Raw genomic sequence first — 20,627 nt, 5'->3', positions numbered from 1 at the left:
TGACATGTCAGCCTGTTTCTGTCACACATCAGCTGTTTTCCATGCTTAGCACCCAAACCTGGTGCTCCTGATTTTAACACAGGGCCAAATATTTTTAGAACATTTTCATCCTTATCGCATAACATTTTTCTATTGAATATAAAGAGGCATCAAATTAGCTGAAATAATTCTAGCCCTAATCCTAAAAATAATTTGGCATGGGGGTTGCTTTTCTCATGTGAAACATCCCGTTGACTCTTAATAGGTCTACTCCCATGAGAAAAGTTAACTGTGCGCGGCAGCAGGCCTCGGCCCACGCACCTCTACTTTGGCTTAAAGAAAATGACAGCAACTGCCTTAACCTGAAAAGTGGGGAAAAAAAAAAAAAAAAAAAAAAAGGAAACAGGGAAACTTTCCAGTCAGTCACGTTTTACATCCCCACTTCACTTGAAGGCTCAAGGTGTGTTCCAGGGGATTCTGCTTCTCCCCCCAGAATCTAACAAGGCCAGTTAAGTCTGTTCATACCTCATGTGTGTTTTAAGTGCAGAAGGCTGAGAAAATTTAGCCTCACACTCTGTGCACCCATAAGGCTTGTCGCCTGTATGCGTCCTTTCATGGAGCCTCAAGGCAGTTTTGGAGCTCAACCCCTTTCCACACTGTTGGCACTGATGACGCTCCCCACCACCCTCATGAACCTGGAGAATGTGCCTCTTGACGTCCTTCTTCCTCTTGAACTTCTTACCGCAGAGCTCACAAGGGAAGTGGCGCTCGCTGCTGTGGACATGGCGCTGATGGCTTTTTAGGTTGCACCGGTTGGCAAAGGTCTGACTGCAGGTTTCACACCGATAAATGATTTCGGCTGCAATGCCGTGGCTGTGCTTTATGTGCTTGAGAAAACTTTTCTCATACAGGAATTCCTTCTCGCATGTGCTGCACTTGAAGTTACTGCCTCGCTTCTTTTTATCCTCTTCAGATTTTTTCACGTTTTCTTCTGATTCAAAGTTGCCGTCACATTCTTCGCTTTCAGGCTTGATGTTGTTCTCCACTTCTTCCTCCTCTCTCTCCACATCACAGGTATCCTGGTCTTGAGGATATTTGTTTTCTTCAACAGCAACCTCCGCATTCTTCTGCTGCTCTCTCAGCCGCCTCGTGTATTTCTTCTTCGGGATTTCCACAAATACTTTCCTCCCAGCCAGTCTCCCGCTTGCCCTTCTGATTTTGGCATAAGGAGGCTTCATCATTTCCTTCTTTTTGTCCATTTTCTCTTTTGGTTTGGTAGCCGGCATCTCAGGAGACATTCCGTTGCTGGGCCTGTCTACGGGGGAATCTGGAGGATCCAGAGGACAGTCTGCCTGGTCAGCTTCTGCCACAGCAGCTGCTTTGGACTCAAGCAAAATGCTTGGCTGGGTAGCGCTCTCTTCCTCAGAGTTTGGCGATTCTGAGAAGTTTTGCAACTCCAACAGCACCGATTCAAGCATCTGCTTCTTTAATTGAAAGCAGGTTTCTGAGAGATCCAAGCACTTCAGCTTTTCAGCTATTTCTAGCATACGCTGCACTCTGTCTTCTTCCACTTCTACCTTAGCAGTATAGACAAACTCAAGAAATGACGCAAAATCAGCAACCTGGACCTCATTCAGGAGCACGTTGGTCCGTGGGCCGTCCATGCCCTTCTCGTTAAGGAACACCTCCTTGAAAAATTTGCTTGTTGCTGCCAATACAGCCTTGTGAGCAACAAACTCTGCCCTGACACCTTGGTACTCCACGCTGACAGTCACGTCGCAGAGGTGGCCCAGGAGACGCAGCTGATGCATTTCATTCAGAAGGTTGATAGGAGAGGACTTGGATTCCAGTAAAACTGCATTACTTTCCATCTTTCTTCTCTCTGCAAAAAGCTGTTAACAACATTGCGCGTTAGCTATTTGCACGGAAGCTAACAAAACTCAGAAGATTTCAGCGGCCAAAAGTCACGTCCTGACTTTTGAGAGTGCTTCGCTTAAGCTCAAGCACCCTAAGTGCTTAAATCTGAAGAGACCAGACTTTCCAAGGAGCACTGTGAAAAGTCTGGCTAGGAGCGCAGATATCCAAAAGTGTCATCCTAAGCAGTCATATCTAAAACCATGCTGCCAGTCATACACAGAGATTTCTCTGAAGTTAATTTAAGTTTAAATCTCAAGTGTCATTTTACCTGAAATACCAGAGACTATTAGAACCTGTAATAGGGACAAAGCAAACAGAGGGAGATCAAAAGAAATGTTCTCTTGAAGGCGTGTGGAATTAAGAAATTATTCTCCCTCCTAATCGGGCAATAAGAGAAAGGTAAGATTAAGTAAAAGTTAACTGCAATCCTAAACAAACACTTCCTTAAACAGGCGTTTGAGATAAGGCTTTTAAACGAGACTCAGATAAAATTCCAAATGCTTTACACTGGCCAAAGCATCGGAGACTGCAGAACCATGTAAACCTAAGACATCATAAAACTTCCTCAAAGTGTTTTCTTTTTCAAAAAAATTCATCACTCAAAATGGACTTACAGCCTCTAAACTTTGCATGCCCATTTGTAGCCTTACAAGGGCTTCACCATCTCCGCTACCGTTTATGTCGCATTTCCAAATGATGTTTTAAGCTGCTCCAAAGTTCTCAAAAAACCTGATTTTTTGTTCAAAAAATGTTTAATCCCAGAACAACCAACATTTCTGTGAACTTTGAAGACGCTCTGAGCAACAACCCCCCTGCAACTGAGTTTCACTGTGTTCCTAACGACTATGCACGCACGCATTTTGAATCTGAAGAATTTCTTTCCACTTCCTAAAAGTTAACTAAGGTTTCTTTTCTCTGTACATGCTCGGGTACAGTAGACTTGCAGCCTTTTATACACGAGATGCTAAAAATCTTGCTCAGAAAGATAAATTAAAAAAAAAAAGTGTACAAATGGAACAAAATTCATATTAATATAACAGCAAGGAAGCCATATTGAGCATGAGAGACACAAGAATAATATTCATAGCATCAGAAAGAGATACTCCTTCTCTTCCCATAGAGCTATAAACTCAAATTTTAGTCCATACCCATTTCAACAAACCAAAAGTTAGACTCGTATCCCAATACAATTTTCTGTTAAATCAGTTTGGATAAAATATTTTCAAGAAACTGTAAAATGGAGAGCCACAAAATACACAGATTCACGGAGATTATTAGCAGCCATGTAAAATGAATGCTTTGTGGACTCGATACTGCACAAGGTAAAAAGCCACAGGGAGCCCCTGCCCTAAGGAGTTTACAGATAAGGCAGACAAGACCCAGGGGAAGCGGAATCATTTCCCCAACCTCAGGCAACAAGCAAGCGGATAGGACGAGAGGAAATGGGCTTAAGCTGCGCCAGGGGAGGTTTAGGTTGGAAATTAAGAGAAATTTCTTCACGGAAAGGGTAGTCAAGAATTGGAACAGGCTGCCCAGAGAGGTGGTGGAGTCCCCATCCCTGGAAAGTGTTCAAAAAACGGGCAGAGGTGGCACTTTGGGACATGGTTCAGTCTGGTCTACCCTTGATTGGCTTAGTGTGGACTTGGTAGTGTAGGTTAATGGTTGGTCTGGATGATCTTAAAGGGCTTTTCCAACCTAAACGATTCTATGATTCTATAAGCGGGAGAACAGGGAAAAACAATCCACCACAGGTACCCAAACCCCTACCTTAGATTCCACAGAAAAAGACTGTCCTCAGAACCAAACCTTTCCTATTTCCTAGGCTTTGAACTGTGAGCTCAGTAGGCTTACCATTAAGATTTCAATAGTTCCATTGACTTTATTCTAACAAATACCTAAAACCCACTGTTACTGAGTTACACTTACCAGGCCTAAAACAAAAGACCCAGGAAGGGGATAAAGAATCGCCTGTGCCAGCTCAGAGCTGAACAAGCATCTCAAAACATCGTCCACTTTTACAAGCAAACCCCAATGCTACACTTTAGTTTTGATAGAAATTTTACATCAATGTGAATGACGTGATTTGACTCCTGACTGAAAGGCTGACTCTTATAAATAAGCATAAAAGACGATGTTTAAACTGTGCTTCCCTTTCTCCATACTCTGCAATTTTTTTTCCTCCCAGTTATATGACAGACTGGCACTCCAAGTATTTGAGAATGAATTAAACAAAAACTCACTGAATGCTTTATCTGAAATAATCGATGATATAAAAATGTAACTTTCCCCGCTCCCAGTGCAATTATTTTCAAACTACTTATCGTGTTATTTCACACCTGTCCATCTATTTCCCATCTGAGCACACAGCAAAAGCTGTGGTCGCATGTAGACAACGGCGATCCCCAGCAGGAAACAAGAACCCAAACCACAAACTTCTTCTGCTGGGGTGAACGAGCTCCTAACTGTACTCGGCGAGCTGCTCGTTTCAGAAGCTGACCACAGATGCGTGTGTTAACAGACATGTTGCGCCAATTCCTCTTTTCTTAAGGCTGCAAAGCAGAAACCTCCTGTTCTTCCCACCATAGTATTTGCAGAATCAAAAGCCACTGTGAAAACACATCGCTCGCTCTCATCGCCAGCCTTCCACTGGTTTGGAATTTGTTCAGAGGAGGAGTGTTATTCCAACACGTACAGTAAGACGCATTGTGCTATGAAGGGTTTTCACTGCCGCTCCTGCGGCAAGTGCACGGAGCTGCCGAGCACTGGGCTGGCACGACATCTTCAACAGAAGTATGATATATTCATAGAATCATTTAGGTTGGAAAAGACCTTGAAGATCATCCAGTCCAACCATTAACCTAACACGGCCAAGTCCACACTAAACCAGTTCAGGGGAGAGTAATAATTTCATGTTTCTTGGCTTGGTGGCTGGATTATTTTTTAATGAAAGTAAAAACTAGGAATCATTAAGGTTGGAAAGGATCTCTAAGATCATCAGTCCAACCATCAACCCAACACCACCATGCCCACTAAACCAAGAACAAGACCTGAAAACCTGCAGACTGAGCCTGCTCACTAGGTCTAGCCTGTAGGACCGAGATTCAAATAAAAGCAACACTTGCATGCAGTCAGCCATCATACGCCATGAATGTGTCCCCATCCAGAGGCAAAACTAGCTGAAAAGAGGGAAAAGAGCCAGGTAGATTTAACAGACTGTGAACCCACGAGCTTGTCTGTTTTTCTGCACCAACTCCACAGAGTCTAGTAAGAGACATTACTGCTACGCACCGACCTGCCTCATTTAGGCTTGCTCCAACTATGGAAGCTGCAATACCAGCACCACAACAACAGGCACGCTCCACAGGGCTGCAGCAGAAGTTAACAGGCTGCGGCAAACACCCAGCCCCACCTTTTGTGACCGGTGAGAGCACCCCACGAAGACCCTGCAGCCCCTGTGAGAGCGCAGGGGCACTCAGAGACGTGCGCTGACCCCAGCCCAGGCCAGGAGGCTCCTGCACGGAAGGAGGATGGCACATCGCCACGCGCTTCCCCACAGCTCGCGTGACGCAGCCGGTCGCCCTCCTCCTCAGCAGGCTTCACCCTCGGCCTCCCCTCCTCGCCACAGCGACCCGAAGGTGGGCCTGGGGACCGGCCGCAGCCCACACGCACACCTCGACCCGGCCGCAAGAGAGGGCGGCAGCCCCCGAAGGGTGACAGGGGGAGGGTGCCCAGCTGGCTGCCCGCACCCAGGCCAGGCCGTGACCTCCCTGCTGAGGGGAGCCCCCCCCGCTTCCTCTCCCCTTCAGAAAGGGCCGCGGATCACACGGGAGCACGTCCCGCCACCTCCCCGCGGCGAGGGCCGGGCGGAGAGCAGCAACGGGCTGAGGGCCACAGCGGCCAGCCGGCTGTGAGGGCAAGGGCCAGCGGCTGAGGGACGCAGCAAGGCCGCGGCGGGGCCGGGGCCAGACCCACCACCGCCTCCCCGCTTAGGGCCGGCTGCCCCGCGAGGGGGAACGGCCCCTCCCGCCCCCGCACTCACCGGGCAGCCCCGCAGCCGAGCCGGGCCGCTCCTCGCCCCAGAGCCTGCGGGCGGCGGCCGGAAGCGCTACCGGCAGAAGCCCCGCCCCTCGCCCTGACAACGGCCGCGGGCGGACAACGGCGCAGGCGCGGCCGCGACGCGCAGGAAGTGACGCCAGGCGGCGCGACAGGCGTTGCTAGGCAGCGCGGCCCAACCGGCGCGGCCTCCCCGCTTTTACGCTACCCAAATGAACAAAGTTTTCTGCAGTCAAATCTAGGCAAATTAATCAGCTACGGGATGGGTGGCCGCTTATATTGCGAGCGCATCTTTATTAAAACCAAACCAAACAAACAAAAAAAAAAGGAATAACTTACATCCACAGCACCACACCCGCACACAACCCCGTACACGCCGCTTTCCCAAGCAGAGACCCTCTACGATGTCTCCAAGGCTTTGTAAAAAATAAAAACTCTGTAGGGATCTAAAAATCTAACCGGCATAAACCACTTTTTTAACAGGAATTCCGCACGCCCGTGACTCCAGCTCACCTACCTAAAGACGACACTGTGCTGCAGAGCTCCACGGGGCGGCCGCAACGCAAGTTTCGGGCGATCCAGCCTGTTATGACCCAAAGAGACGGCGCTTTTCTGCCAATAACTGACGTTATGAGTATAAAAGGGAGTGATCGGTGCCTCCCGCATTACCAACACTAGATGGCACATGTTCTACTTTTTTACGAACAACGCTTTCTGGTTTATAAAGTTTACCTTGGTCAACTGACCAAATTTCCGGCGCAGAGTCTTCACCCGTACAGGCTTCTGAAAACGTTTCTATTTTGGACCAATTATGGTCTTTTTTGGTTGTAAGATCTATTAAGAAACTTCTCCAGTGAGCATTGCGGTCATGAATCTAGGGGGAAAAAAAGAAAAACGGGGAAAAAAAATTACATCTGAGTTTTTCCTAACAATAACTTCAGTAACTGCATTTGCAAAATCAAACAGTATCAGGGTTAACTCTGTGATACTGTGCTCAAATGCAAAAGCCGAATTCCTAAACGCAAGAACAAGTCTGTTTTGCCAACTCCGCACCAATTTTCTGGCTCCGCTGTCATGGAAGGCTTCCAAAAGAAGCTAGAATTTTAGCATACAGGCCAACATTAACTTAAAAACCTGTAATTGGAAAAAAACCCCTTATGTTGTCTCTTAGCAGTGACTTCAAGGACCCAAAGGTCTCTGAAAACAGCTAAGCTCAGCAATCCAATTCTCAGCACATCACAACGCTGGAAACTTGTAAAATCCTATTCATCTGCAACACAAAGACGTTATAAACCATCATGCTACGGCCTCTGTGCAAGAGGCTTAAAAGACTGCAGAGACTGTAGTAACACAAAAGGTGGTACTGTTCCTTTTTTAAGAAAAGGATTCAATCAGTAATAAGCATTTTAAATCACTGCTGCCTAAGATCAGATTTTCCTTTTGAAGCCAACAGAACCAGTTGGGAGATGACTGGTTTGACAGCCAGCAGTGGGAGCTGCTGCACTGCTGGAGGAAAATTCCGCACCCTTCCGAAATATATTTTTAAAAGCTGTCTGTAGATGGTAGAGAAATCTCCCAAGCCTAACATTCATTCTTCTGCAATTTCTTTTTTGATAAAGACCTGAACTTAAGCACCAGCATGAACCCTGATTAAGCCAAGGAATTTCTCTCAGCGGTAAATGTCATCACCGCACTTTGCCTGCCAGAAAGACACCCGAGGGGCAGCGTACCGACACGTGTCTGCGCAAGGTGGACATGTCCGTGAAGGTTCTCTCGCAAGCTCTGCACTTGTACGGCTTTTCCCCGGTGTGAATGCGCTGGTGGCGGCGGAGAGCGCCCTGTTGGGTGAATGTTTTCCCGCACTGTTCGCAGAAATACGGACGGGTCTCTAAAAACAAGAAAACCCAGGAAGCACGGAGTTACAAGGCAGGTTCTTTTGGCCTTGACTCCAGCAGACAAAAAGCGTAACGAATTTTTAAAAGATCAATATTGATAAAGCGGGGTTTGTAGGAGATAGGCGCTTGATGCCCTGTTTTTAAGGTTATGTGATAAATGTTTCTTGGCTGCAAAGGAAAGCCTGAGAGCAGCTCCCTGATCTTGCGAGGGGAACAGCAGCAACTGCAGCCGCTCTCTGCTCCGACGTCCTTCAACAGCACAGAACAGGGCTCAGTCCTCTGGGCAAGCGTCATCTGCCACGATACAAGACGATTTCGTGCCCTGTTTAACAAGTCAGGATCGATATGAGCCCTGCTTCTCCTCAGCACCTAATTCAAGGAGCTTATACAGTGGTTCTGGAATAAAATGTCACCGTCCAAACTGGGAAGTACTTCAGATCCAAGCTCCCAGTACCGTTTATTTTATTTTCCCAGCCCCAATTAGTTTGTTTCATTACCTGCATGGACGTTACTGTGCTGGGCTAGCGAGGCCCTCAGTCCAAACATCTTCCCACAAACCTCGCACTTGTAGGGCTTAGCACCCATGTGGCATCGTTTATGGCATTTTAAGTATTCGTTGGTGGCAAAATGTTTTCCACACACATCACATTTAAAAAGGCGTTCTCCTGTGTAAAGGGAAAAAAAGACATTGTGAATTCTTTCAGCAGGATTTTGTACTTCAAAGTTGGTTTTCAAATGTCTCTCTACCCCCAGCAGTTCCTTCCTGGTACTTGAAGTCTCTTCCATGAGTTACAAAAACAACAAAAAAGCATGCACCTTCTTCAAATCCCACCTAGCAATTTCGAGCAGTATAAAGGGAGGCGACGGGAGAAACCAGGCAGAAGGAACAGCAGTATTTAATGCCTACCTGTGTGGGTCCTTTTGTGGCCAGTGAGTTTGCCTTTATCGGCAAAGCAGGCCCCACAGTCCTCACAAATATATGGCTTTTCCCCTGTATGGGACCTGAATGAAGGGAAACACAAATGGTTATTAATAAATTAGCGCTCATAGCACATTCTTAAAACGATGTATTTGAAATTGCGTTCTACACACTACAGGCAGCACACTTTGTTTGTTAAATGAAGTGGAAAAAAGTACATTCTGCTTGCTGAGGAAGTAAGAGTGTTTATGAGCACAGGTGCTACGCTGAAGTGCTAGAATTCCCATTTATGGTTTACCTTTTTCTCATTCACAGGCCCTACAAAATCCACCTTTCTTTCACAAGTTACAGCTCACAGTATCAGCATCGGAATGGAGAAAGCAGGGAAGATGACAAGCTGCTGCTGTGAGACTGAAAGCGCATCCCGATTGTCCCCAGCATGAGGTCAGCAGCAGATCTCTTGGGACATTGTGGGCCATGTTCTTGGCTTCCACAGTCCCTCCATCTCGCATCCTCTGGCCTGCAAACTTAACTGGCAGGACATTCCCATTTTTAAGACAAAAGGCACTAAGGAAAGTCAGGCAAGCAGCGTTTCTGAACGCATGCTGGACACCTGATTTTAAACCAGCTCAAATCAGAGAAAGTCGGAGCCCAGTATTTGGTCTTAACACTGTGCTGACTTCCCTTATTCCAACCCAAATAGTATGATGTGCAAAAACATGGAGAATTTAGAGCTGTCAGGCAAAATGCTGCAAATATGAGACAGCCAGTTACCCAACACAAACCCCGTGAGTCACTGTGCTGTTGCAGTCATACCGCATCTTACATGCAGCGCGGCTCTGCTGCGTTTCAGCTGACAGAGATAATCTTGACATTTCAGATGTTTTGCTGATCCTGAATCTGTATGCCTCACAACTTTTTAGATCACTGTAAGAATGCTTAGGGAACAGAAGGAAGCTACTGACCCCGTTGTATGGGTCCACAGTCTCTAGTAACAGGATTTCTCTCACCTACTTCAGCCCTCCAACAGTTAACATCCTCTTATGAACTATCTGCTATGCTCCCGGTTTGGAGAAAGATGGGAAATTCCATGGGATGATTCACCCTCTCCTGGGAGAGGACACATTTAACATAAGACACCACCAGAGAGCAATTCATCCAGTCTAGCTCCAATGACTACAGAGGGAGCCCAGATGAGATGTCCAGCTTTTCTATTGCATACAAGAAATGAAATCCCACACTAAATGACTTGCTCGGAGTGATAAAGAGCGAGCAGGGCTCGGTGTCTGGGTCTCTGAGGTCCTCGACTAATTTTTCAGCCTATGCTACTCTTCATCAGTGAAGGCCATCATCTTATTTTGAAGACTCTCTCAAATGACTGGCTTTTGCTTACAAGTTCACACAGAGCATCTGTTTCAAAACCCTTAGTAAAACTGATGCAACGGCCAGCTGCAGACAAAGCCTTTACGTAAAAGAATTAATCACAGATACTACAGAACAAATCATATCCCGGTGTTCCTGTTATAAGGACACGCAAGGAGAATGAGTCAGAACTGGGAAGTCAGAAGAGGAAAAAGAAGTGCTGAAGTACGCTGGGCATGCAGGGAGTGGTAACGGGAGAAGCAGTACTGCAGGCTGACCTGGTATGGATCTTAAGTTGCGATGGCTGAGCAAATTTTGAATGACAAATGCCACATTCGTAAGGTTTTTCTCCCGTATGCGTCCGCATATGGAACACTAGGGCTGTTCGGGAGCTGAGGATCTTCCCGCAGACAGAGCAGAGAGGGCGTTTGACCCTGCCTTCGTGCTTCCGCATATAATGTGTCCTCACGTCTCTCTTTCTTTTAAAAGTAGCGTTGCAAAGGGTGCAGGCAAACTGCCTTTCTTCAGTGTGGACACAGGCTCGGTGCTCCTTCCAGCTGTTGTAACTAGCAAACGACTTGCTGCAGATGTCACACTGATAGACTTTACCAGGCAAGCACTGATGGACGTCTCTGCAGTGATCCACGTACTTTTTCCGGGAAACAAACTGCTCGTTACACTTATCGCACGTTATTACGTAGGCAGATTTGTTATTCACCCCGCTCTTATTTACCTTCTTTATTTTAAACTCTTCATCTGATTCACATTCTTCACCATCCTTCTCATTAGCGTATTCATCATCCTCATCATCCTCCTCAGAACAGACCTCCTCGTTACCTCTGCTGTCTTCAACTTCCGAATACCCCGCTTCGTCATCTACCTCCTCCTCTCCCTTCACGCTCATTTCATCTTCATTCCTCTCTTCGCTCATTTTTTCTCTTCTTGCTTCAGCTTCCTTATATTTCCGCTTCCGTTGCTCTTGCTCGTTGCTACAGTCTGCTTTGGTAACAGATGAGCCCCTGGGTTCTTCCTCACGATTTGTGGCCTCTTCGCGCCCCGCACACTTGTGTCGTTCAGCCTCCGACATCGCACCCCACGTCCCTCTGTCGGGATCTTTGCCACAGCTTGCTGCATTCGGTCTGTGCGCAGGCGGAACTACCATCCAGTAGACAGGCATGAGTTTCCTCTCTTGCCCAGACTCGTGGATTTTTCTGTTAAAATAAACAAACAACAGAGCGCAACTTCAGTAAGTTCAATTGTTTCAATTCAGACAACGTCTTGCCTTGGAGGAAGAGTCGTTTCCTTTTAATTGTCTTTCACACCATTTAAGAAATTAACAGCATGTTTGGAGAGCTGAGCAACAGGGAAATTTTGTGTAGAGTTGGACCAGATAATTAAAGAAAATTAAAATGTCTCAGTTCATCAAGGATGGAGCCTCTCAAGTATACATACTCGTCAGCTGACCAGTAACATAGGATGGACTGTAAATTTTCCTCCAAGGCCATAGTGGACAGGATAAGAAATTATGGACTCAAACCAAGGGAAATATAGATTAAATGCCTATAGGGAAAACTGAACAGACCCCCTTGTAAGCCATCAATTGCAGTGGTTAACTCTACTTATTGCTACTCAGCGTGCGAAACAAGCTATGCCATTGCACTCACGACACATCTGGAATGTTTTTTCCGCTACTGGACTGAACTACAAACAAATTTTGACATTTTTTATAAAGGGAAGCTGAGATGCAGTAGAAAATCACCTATCTCCTGTACCACGCAGGCAGAGTACGGAGACGTCTGACAAGTACAGTGGCTTTTGCGGTTCTGGAAACCGCTGTGTAATTTCAACATCTTGTTTTCAGTTTATCTGGAAGCTCAGGCTACCCTGCAAAACAGCACGCAGGATATCTGACCCAAGAAAACCATACTAAAAAGCACCGTTCTGCCCTGATATTTGTGAAATAGGCATTTTCTCGTGCATTTTAAACAGATGCCGGTTATTTTCAGGCTTCTATTTAAAAACTCAAATCTGAGGCTTCCAAAATCACCTAACAGATCTGGTTGCACAAGTCCTCTTTGATTCAATGGGAAACGTTTGCCTAAATTCCCAGTCTGGGAGACCTCAATCCAGTAATCCAGACTGAGAGCTTGATGAGGTCAATGGAAAAAATCTGCGCTGATTTCAACACACTTCCAATCAGATCCAAGGAATTCTGGAACTAAAGCAGCGAGGACTTGAGGAACGCTTTTATCCTAGCGCCCAGAGAGAAAACACATTTTCCTGCACGCACACGGACACACAGAGAATGCGGTACCTTACGTGAGTATTGTAAGCAGACCTCTGAGCAAAGCTGGCGGGGCAGCGCTCGCATTTATAAGGTTTCTCCCCGGTGTGCGTTCGTATGTGGACTGTCAGGCCGCACTTGGAACTGATGACCTTGTCGCAGTACGGGCAGGCCTGGGGATCCCGCTTCTTCTCATGCACCCTGCGGATATGGTCATTTATGTCCTTCTGGCGCTTAAACCTCTTGTCGCAAAACACGCAGGAGAAGCCCCGCTCGTCGCTATGAACGGCGAGGCGGTGCTGCCGGAGGTGCCGGTGAGTGGAGAAGAGCTGCTCACATGCGTTGCAGCTGTACTTGACAGCCAGATTAGCGTCACGCTTGAGCTCCATGTGCGACTGGTACTGCTTGAAAACGGGGAACGATTCGTTGCACTTCTCGCACGCGATCTGCGGCAAGACTTTCGCCACGTGCCGTGGTGATTTCCGACGTTCGGTTTTACTGGCAAATTTGGAAATGAAACTGTTTTCGTCTTCCCACTGCTCAGGCAGCGCGTTCCCAATTACTGCACGGGCTTCCTTTGACTCAGTCTGACTTAGGAGAGAACGACTGTTCTCGTTTTCCAGACTAATGATATCCATACTGAGTCTGTTTCTGGTATCCGCCTTGTTACATTTCGGTAGCTTTGCTGTCCTGGATTTTGGTTCTGGAAAAGCAGTGTCCTCTTGCTCCAGGCTTGCCGGTTGGCCTTCAATGAGTTCGTAGCCAGCCAGCAACTTTTTATGTTTTTGCCTATCCCAAAGTTTCCTCTGCATGGGTATTGCCACAACTTGGGAAGAGTTACTCAGTTTGTGGTCCTCCTCTTGCTGGATGCGAGTCCACTGTGGCCCACCATTTTCACACAGCTCACCTTTCAGATGGAGGCTCAAATCTAAACCCTTCCTGCCCTCTGCTTTCACTTCTTCACAAATGTCCAGCAAATCCTTGCATTCAAGTCTTTCGGCTATTTCTTTCATCCGCTGCAGTTTTTCCGCTTCAATCTCCACTTCCGCAGTGTAAACAAACTCCAGGAAGGAGGTGAACTCTTCCGTGTAAATGTCTTGCAGAGTCACCGTGCAATTCTTGGTGTCCAGCATCTCATCATGCAGGAACAGCCCCTTGAAATAGTTGCTGGAAGCTGCCAAGACAGCTTTGTGAACCAGAAACTCCTCCTGAATTCCAAGATGCTGTGTGTGAACTGTCACATCACAGAGGTGACCGAACTGGTACAGAGAATGCAGTGCCCTCAGGAGGTTAGGAGCGGCAACCTTGGATTTCATTAGAATTTTCTTTTTCTCCATCCTGCCAGAAAAAGAGACAAATGTTTGAATGCTTGCTCTCCCTCTTCCATAAGCTACCTTTCCATTCATGTACATCAATCACTTAAAAAAAAGCTCAGTGGAGATCCATGTCCTAATTCCTAATTTACAGGACATGGTAAAGACCTCAAGGTTACTTCTATCAGTGCAACCGTCATCAGCAAACACACTGGGTTTATTACAGTCACACACTTAGATTTGCACTCTAAATCTATTAGATTCACCCTTCAGAGCGAATATTCTGTAGCACAGGTGGTTAACAGGAACAAAATACAAGTAACGTGATTGGCCCAGCTTAATAATAAAACGCTCTTCATACAAGCGCTTTTCCACGGTCGAGGTCACAACAATTTACCGTGGAAACAAGCATCTTTCCCCACCCGCCTTGTACTGAGGGGCAACTGAAGCACACTGCACTTCCGATTGTTTCCCGGCTGGTGTTGGAACAGCGCCTGTGTTTTCACAGTCACGCCAGGCTCCACGCACTGCGGCAGGCAGCCCCTTGTGCCAAAGCAGAGGGATAAATCTTTGCATCCAGTTCAGTTTTGTTTCTGTTCCGCCCCTGCCCCCCCGCCCGTAAACAATCAAACCTAGGGGTTAATAATGATAGTAAGTTCTATTGTACTTGGCCACTTAAATAATATACAGGGACAAACTATGCATTTAGAAATAGCAGCAATTTTTTTGAGAAGGTAGTGGTGGGGTTTTTTTGAAAAATAAAACTAAAACATTTTACATAAAAATAAAAGTTGCAAAACTGCTCCTTCTCAATCACCAGACAGAGGGGTCAGAAGTTTTTTGACATTTTCAGAAAGAACAATTTGCATTTCCCTGCCAGCTCTAGAGACAGATACCAGCTATTATCACAGAAAATCTGACGCCTGAGAGCTCTGTGGCTTTCCTGTCTCAACCTGCATATGCCACCTATATGGCTGGAACAAGAAGTCTCCTTTACCCCTGCCCATAAAGCACAACAATGATGCTGTCAACCTTACTGAGGCCTTTAGATGCTCTGATCTGATCCTCTAACCTGATAGTCCCCATCTAGCATAGTTTTTAAATAGCTATTATTCAGCACATGCTTACAACAGCTTTGTAACCAAGGGAAGAACATCAAGCCAAAATAAACAGACGAATCGGCTTGTTATTGCTTAAAGGCTCTGTTTAAGCTTGGCTTGCCGTGCTTCCCTCTCAGTAATAATGCTTGGCAGAAAATGACACCAAACAGTACTTTTGCTTCTCATCTAAATTATGTTTGACATTATATTAAATACATTCCTGGCAGATATAAACCATCTGATTAAGAAGACAAATGCGTCTTCAACATAAAGTCTCAGGAAGTCAAATACAATACATAGTCTAGAGTGAATAGGTTTGAATAGCAAAATTAAAAGATAGCTCTGAGAATACTCTTCCTATTTACAAGCTTCTGCAGCAAGCACCGCCAAGGGTAATCATCTTCTAACCTGCAAGGCGTAAGTAATTCAGTGCTTGCGACACCCCAAATCATGTTTTGAAAACTGCATTTAAAGGTTTAAACCGATTTTCTAATGACGCCGTTAAGTGCCACCGGAATGCGTACAGCTACATTCGCAGGAAAAGGATAAGATTTCTGCTAGATATAAAACATCTGTAAACGAGTGATGCAGAACCGCAAATACTTGTACTTAATTGTGGGTTTGACCCTGAGTACTCGATGAGCTCCTGTGAGAAGTCCCACCCCAGTCAACGGGACTGCTTGGAATCTCAGCCTTCTCCCCTAGCTGGTGCAGAACCTCCTCACTGCTAGCAAGTTCAAAGATGTTTACTCAGAGAAAAGAAAACAAAAATATTACTACAGGAAAAATACTTGGGAAAAGTAACTAGAAGAAAAAGACAAAGCACGTGTTAAAACATCCCACAGAAGCTAGAAATTAAGGGGGAAGGATGTGCAAAATAGCATTGTCTAAATTCTGTCAGAAAAGGACTGCTCATGTCCAGACTCCTACAAACGTACAATAATTATCACAGTCTCTGCCTTATGAATTCTGGCCAGCAGAATTCTTTAAATCTTTAAAATGCCCCAACTCAAAGTCTGCCAACCATTCCCTACCAGCGACCACCAGCTATGTGGAGACAAAATCCTAGAAGCTCCTACGGCACACTTGCAGGCTGCAGGAAGAAGCGCAGAGCCGGAGTTTAATACCTATCTTCAGCCTGCAAATTCAGAAAAGCTTCCACTTAATCTGTCCCCTTGCCCTTCTTAATGTTTTCCAGCAGGATATCATTCTGTGTTTCTGTGCAGAACTGACCCCAGCCTTGCAAAGCTCACCGATCAGTAGCGCTTAAAGAAATCAATGAGCAGAGCGCGTGCTAATTTCCTCCTCCTCCTTTTTAAGATCCCCATCTGCGATAAATTCTTGATACGCGCTCCCATGTGAGCTCTAACACTAACACCTGACACTAAGCCAAATGGAGAGGTACGTTCCAACATCATGTCTTTAGTTCAGCTGGTTCTAGATTACATCAGCCCAGAAGTTGTTTACTGAAACGTCTTTCTGATGAAAAATGCCACAAATAAATCCAAGTCACGCAATTTTTTTTTTCTTCAGAAAACATGAGACTGTACTTTTTGTTACCCTTTGGAGAGGAAATCGACCTTCAGTTTTCTGAAGTGGTGTTGAATATAGTTTGTTTTCATTTTTTACAGTTTCATGAGATTGGGAGTAGAACACAATGTTTTAGGGGTATAAAACAGTATGTAAGATTCCCCCCCCAAAAAAAGTTAGGTAATTGAAGATTTCCAAGTATTTTGCATTCATTTTGGAGGTAAGGAAGAAGCTTCTTATCCCCAAAGGATTAGGAAACCTATTTTCTCCTTACTTTTTACACTTCATTAACACGTAACGACAAGAGAAGATTCTGGAGGAATTCCCATCCACAGCAACGGGAATGACGACGACAAATGTTGCAGTAAATAGAATCATAGAATCGTTTAGGTTGCAAAAGACCTTTAAGATCATCCAGTCCAACCATTAACCTAACACTACCAAGTCCACACTAAACCAATTAAGGGTAGACCAGACTAAACCATGCCCCAAAGTGCCACGTCTGCCCATTTTTTGAACGCTTCCAGGGATGGCGACCAATGGTTTAATCACCCAGTTACTGAATCAAAGAGAAGGACATATTCTGTTCTAACTGCCAGTTAACGTTGGCTTGAAATAACCACCGGTAATCTAATAGGAAAAGTAACAGTAATATCATTCACTGGTTTAATTCTACCCCTCCGTGTATGAACATGAGGCACCCTGGTCTTCATAATCCTAACTTTTGCTCCCAACTGCGCCCGTAAACCAAGCATTCCCAGAGCTGCACCCCATCTCTTGCTTTCCAGCGCTCCAACCTGCCCAAATCTCAAAAGGATCGGCACTTCTCTCTCCTGCTCTACTGCAAACACGCCGCCCTAACATGGCAGAACAAGCTCCTGAGCGGCCACGCAGGATGGCCACGAAGGCGGAAAAAACGCAAGGCAGCAAGAGGAGCACGCTCTGCTGCTCCGCAAACCCTCTGCGGTTTTCTCACCCCCTCAGAAACCCTCCCGGAGCTGCACCTGGGAGGCAGCTGGGTTCGCAGCCTGCTGGGAGAAAGATGCCACCGATTGCTGCGGGTCATCGTGAACGTTCCCACTTACCAAACCAGGAAGCAGAAGGCAGCTGGTTAGAGGTTAACAGCCCTAATAAACATCTTTCTGCTGCACCCTGAAGCTACTTCTGAAAGCAGCAAGTTGCTAGTCTCCGAGATGCTGACTTCAACGGGAAGACTTAAATGAAAACAACATTTTTTTTCCACATATTGCACTTTATGGGTTCGTTTGTAATTTCTTTTAGCTTTCTGCCCAGTAATATGGGAATAAATATTTTAAAGAATTTGCATGTATGCAAGATTTACAGAAAACATAATTAATCTAACAGAACCACTGCAAAAGCCAAAACATATTTCAATTCAATTACAGTTCCCGATAAGGCCACTAGAATAAGCACAACTGTTTTAAAAAATAAAGCCTACCAGTGGCTTCCAATCTCCAAGGGGAGATTTATATTTGCTCTGTGCTATAGCGCTTTTTTTTTAATGATGCAATGACATGGTCAATGGCAGCTCTCTAATTCAGGACAACTAACACAGTAAATGCAGATGTTTGTAGGAAGGACAGTAAATATTTCTAAAATGTCATTGTTTCTTGGACTTTCACTGTTCACATCTACTTTGGAATTTCTACGGGCCAGAGTCTTAACTGGCATGACACCGTATAGCCCGTTCGAAGTGAAGATACACTGGCTTATATGTCCAAGTATCAAGGGGAGAAAAACCCAATAGGTCAAAGAAATTGAATCGCATACTTATCAAAAATTCTGTTATTTCACATAAATATACCCTGCTTTTTACAAAGTATATCTAATCTTTGGTTGCTTGATATTTTTCCCCAAGCTTTTTCAATTAGATCTTAAGTTTCTCTTCAGAGAAGCGAGAAGGAAATTCTTCCTTAATTTATTTTCCCAGGAAGGGTTCCTTTAAACTCTCAATAGCTGCACATACATGTGCAACAAAGTGCCCCGAGAGCGATCAAAATGAGAACCCTTGAAATATCAATGATATTTCCATGTATCCAAAAATTTTTAAAGAAAGTATCCTGGTATGCTCTTACTTGATCATCTTTAACCTCTGCAGAAACTGCCCAAATCTCTCTTTGAAGTGCTGGGATGGCATAAGAGCATGTAATTGCTCCTCTTGATGCTTGGGCTACCACTTGGCAAAGCCCAGCGTGGGTAGGTCATAACAGCAGCGCAACACCCCAGATCTTGACTGATAAAATGAACCGCTCGAGAGATCAGACTGAACAACCAGAACTGCAGTACAACAGGCAGAATGTTTAAGAGCGTGCAAACCGCCCTAAGTAAAGGGCGGTAAGACTCGTTGACGCAGACGTGTTAAGACCTAGCTTCAGTCCTCAAACGAGCCATACCTGTGGTATTTTTTCCGGTTTTTGCTTTGTTTTTTTTCCTGTAAAATCAGGTAACGTTTGCCTGTCTTAAAGATGGATTGCGATGATAAAAACACATTAATAGCAGTAAGATAATAAGCCAACATAGGTTCAAAAGAACGTTACGAGAACACAAATAACAGCTAGAGTTACTCAACTATACTAATCATCTATAAAATTAAGCTTATTTGCATAAATTCCCACATGACGCCGACACATAAAGTTAGGTACGTTAGGACACCAAGCGAATAGCAACAACCACCGCACCTCTCCTGCCACAGGTGCTGGCTCTTTGTGCACTGCTGGGTAAGTTGAGGAATTGCCATCCAGAGCATCCCAATTTAAGCTACAGCAGACCGAGGGACAACTTCCTCCAAGAGTCATTTAAATTTATTTTTTTTTTTAAAAGGTACAGAACCTTGAAGTCTGCCTTGCTAAAAACCAAGCATGCTACTTGAGAGACACAACTAGAAATACTCTTCGCTTGAGAAAATCAAGGCTGACCGCGCTTTCCAGGTGGAACAGCACTCACACTTATGATTGTATCTGAAAGATACCGCGCTGCGTTACTCCTTACGCCGCTGACAACACAGGGTTGCGATAGTTTTCTGGTTTTTACCGTTGGCTTTGCGCAGCCAACAGGCCTCTGCGTGTGTAATGGCCTGCAGCGCACAGAGGTCCCCTCTGAGCCCCTGCGAGGAAATGAGAAATCAAATCTTTTTTCCCTGCACTTTGCAAAAGTATGAGTCTCCTCACATCACCTCACGAGCATCGGTGGTTGGCGAGACCTGACTGGAAAGCAAAGTGCACAAAACAAACCCCGCCACGGCCCGAGCCCCCAAGCAACGCCACCGCGGAGCCGGCCGGCTGTCACCCCACCGGCGCTGAGGGGACCGGCCACCCCCGGGGACCCCGCAAGGCCGCCCCACGCCTCGCCACCGGGCGAGGCCTCGCCGCCGCCATGCCTGCTTGCGAGGCGTCGAGGCGCGGCCTGCGCCCCGGGGGCGACGGGCACCCTCCCGCCGGGCGGGGCGGCGGAAGCAGCCACCGGGCCCGCTCCCACCGGTTCTCAGGTGGGGATTTCCCCGCTTCCCGGCCCCTCACGGATCCGGCCCCTCACGGATCCGGCCCCGGCCCCTCACGGCCCCCGCTGCCCGGCCTTACCCTGCCAGGCGGGGCGGCCCGCTCCCGCCTCAGCCGCGCTCCTCCCGCCCGGGCGCAACCACCGCTCCCCCCTCTCCCCCCCGTCCCCCGTCGGAATGGTACAGCGCAGGGAAGGCCCGCCTGGTAGGGCCCGGCTGCCCGAAAGCAACATGGCCGCCCCGGCTTCGTCACATCAGCCGCCTGTCTTCTGCCGCCATCTTGAGTGCGGGCCAGGGGCAGGCAGCCATCTTGGGCGCGGGCAGAGGGCTCCTTGAGGAGAGGGGCTGCTTGCCACGGGCTCCTGACAAAGCCCTCAAAATTCCTCAATTCCAGGCAGGGGCCAGTTTTACCCCGTTACTTGGAGTGTATCCCCGCTACGCTGTTAATTATTTTCTCTCAAGAAACCGCAGCATCTTTCCCCCCACAAGCAGAGGCCCACTGTCAGGAATACCACAGGGTGGCAGGCCTGGCTTGTGCCTCGTCGCATAGGCCAGCACTTAGATGTATTTTGTGGAGGGTACCCACCTCAGGCAGAAGAAAATCTCGGCTCTCTGGGCAAGTTGCGTGACAAGGCGAGCCGGCTTTGCTCCAGTCTGGCAGCAGATGAGGTTTCAGGGCCCCAGACCCAAAAAACAATTCAAGCTGGTTACCAGGGCTCAGTTCGCTCCGGTGTGGCACAGTACCATCTCTCTACACCTCC

General features: G+C 46.6%; 2 protein-coding genes across 10 annotated transcripts in view; both read right to left on the bottom strand.

The window, feature by feature from the left end:
- Positions 1-6,728, bottom strand: part of GZF1 (GDNF inducible zinc finger protein 1) — a 15,622-nt gene extending 8,894 nt beyond the window's left edge. For 6 of the 9 annotated variants that reach the window (XR_012830902.1, XM_075706752.1, XM_075706748.1 and 3 more), the window contains exons 1-2: positions 2,511-2,533; positions 505-1,871 (exon numbers count right to left, since the gene is read on the bottom strand). Coding sequence is in view for 8 of the 9 variants with exons in the window: in XM_075706752.1 (XP_075562867.1) it covers positions 505-1,871; positions 2,511-2,528 (1,385 nt within the window). In the remaining variant the exon portion in view is untranslated. Of the gene's footprint in view, positions 1-504; positions 1,872-2,510; positions 2,534-5,188; positions 5,222-5,935; positions 5,958-6,695 lie in introns of those variants that run through there. The other 3 variants (XM_075706750.1, XM_075706751.1, XM_075706749.1) reach the window with 3 other exon arrangements.
- LOC104036774 (uncharacterized) lies at positions 6,535-20,627 on the bottom strand. Its single transcript, XM_075706746.1, has 7 exons — positions 20,453-20,627; positions 12,440-13,747; positions 10,404-11,336; positions 8,752-8,846; positions 8,342-8,509; positions 7,680-7,837; positions 6,535-6,823 (listed from the first exon to the last, which is right to left on the bottom strand). The coding sequence occupies exons 2-7, from the start codon at positions 13,744-13,746 to the stop codon at positions 6,578-6,580; spliced, it is 2,907 nt and encodes a 968-aa protein (XP_075562861.1). The 5' UTR covers position 13,747; positions 20,453-20,627; the 3' UTR covers positions 6,535-6,577.

The sequence above is a fragment of the Pelecanus crispus genome, chromosome 3 (genome assembly GCF_030463565.1).
Source record: "Pelecanus crispus isolate bPelCri1 chromosome 3, bPelCri1.pri, whole genome shotgun sequence".
Classification (NCBI taxonomy): domain Eukaryota; kingdom Metazoa; phylum Chordata; class Aves; order Pelecaniformes; family Pelecanidae; genus Pelecanus; species Pelecanus crispus.
This window is presented reverse-complemented; position numbering and strand designations above follow the sequence as displayed.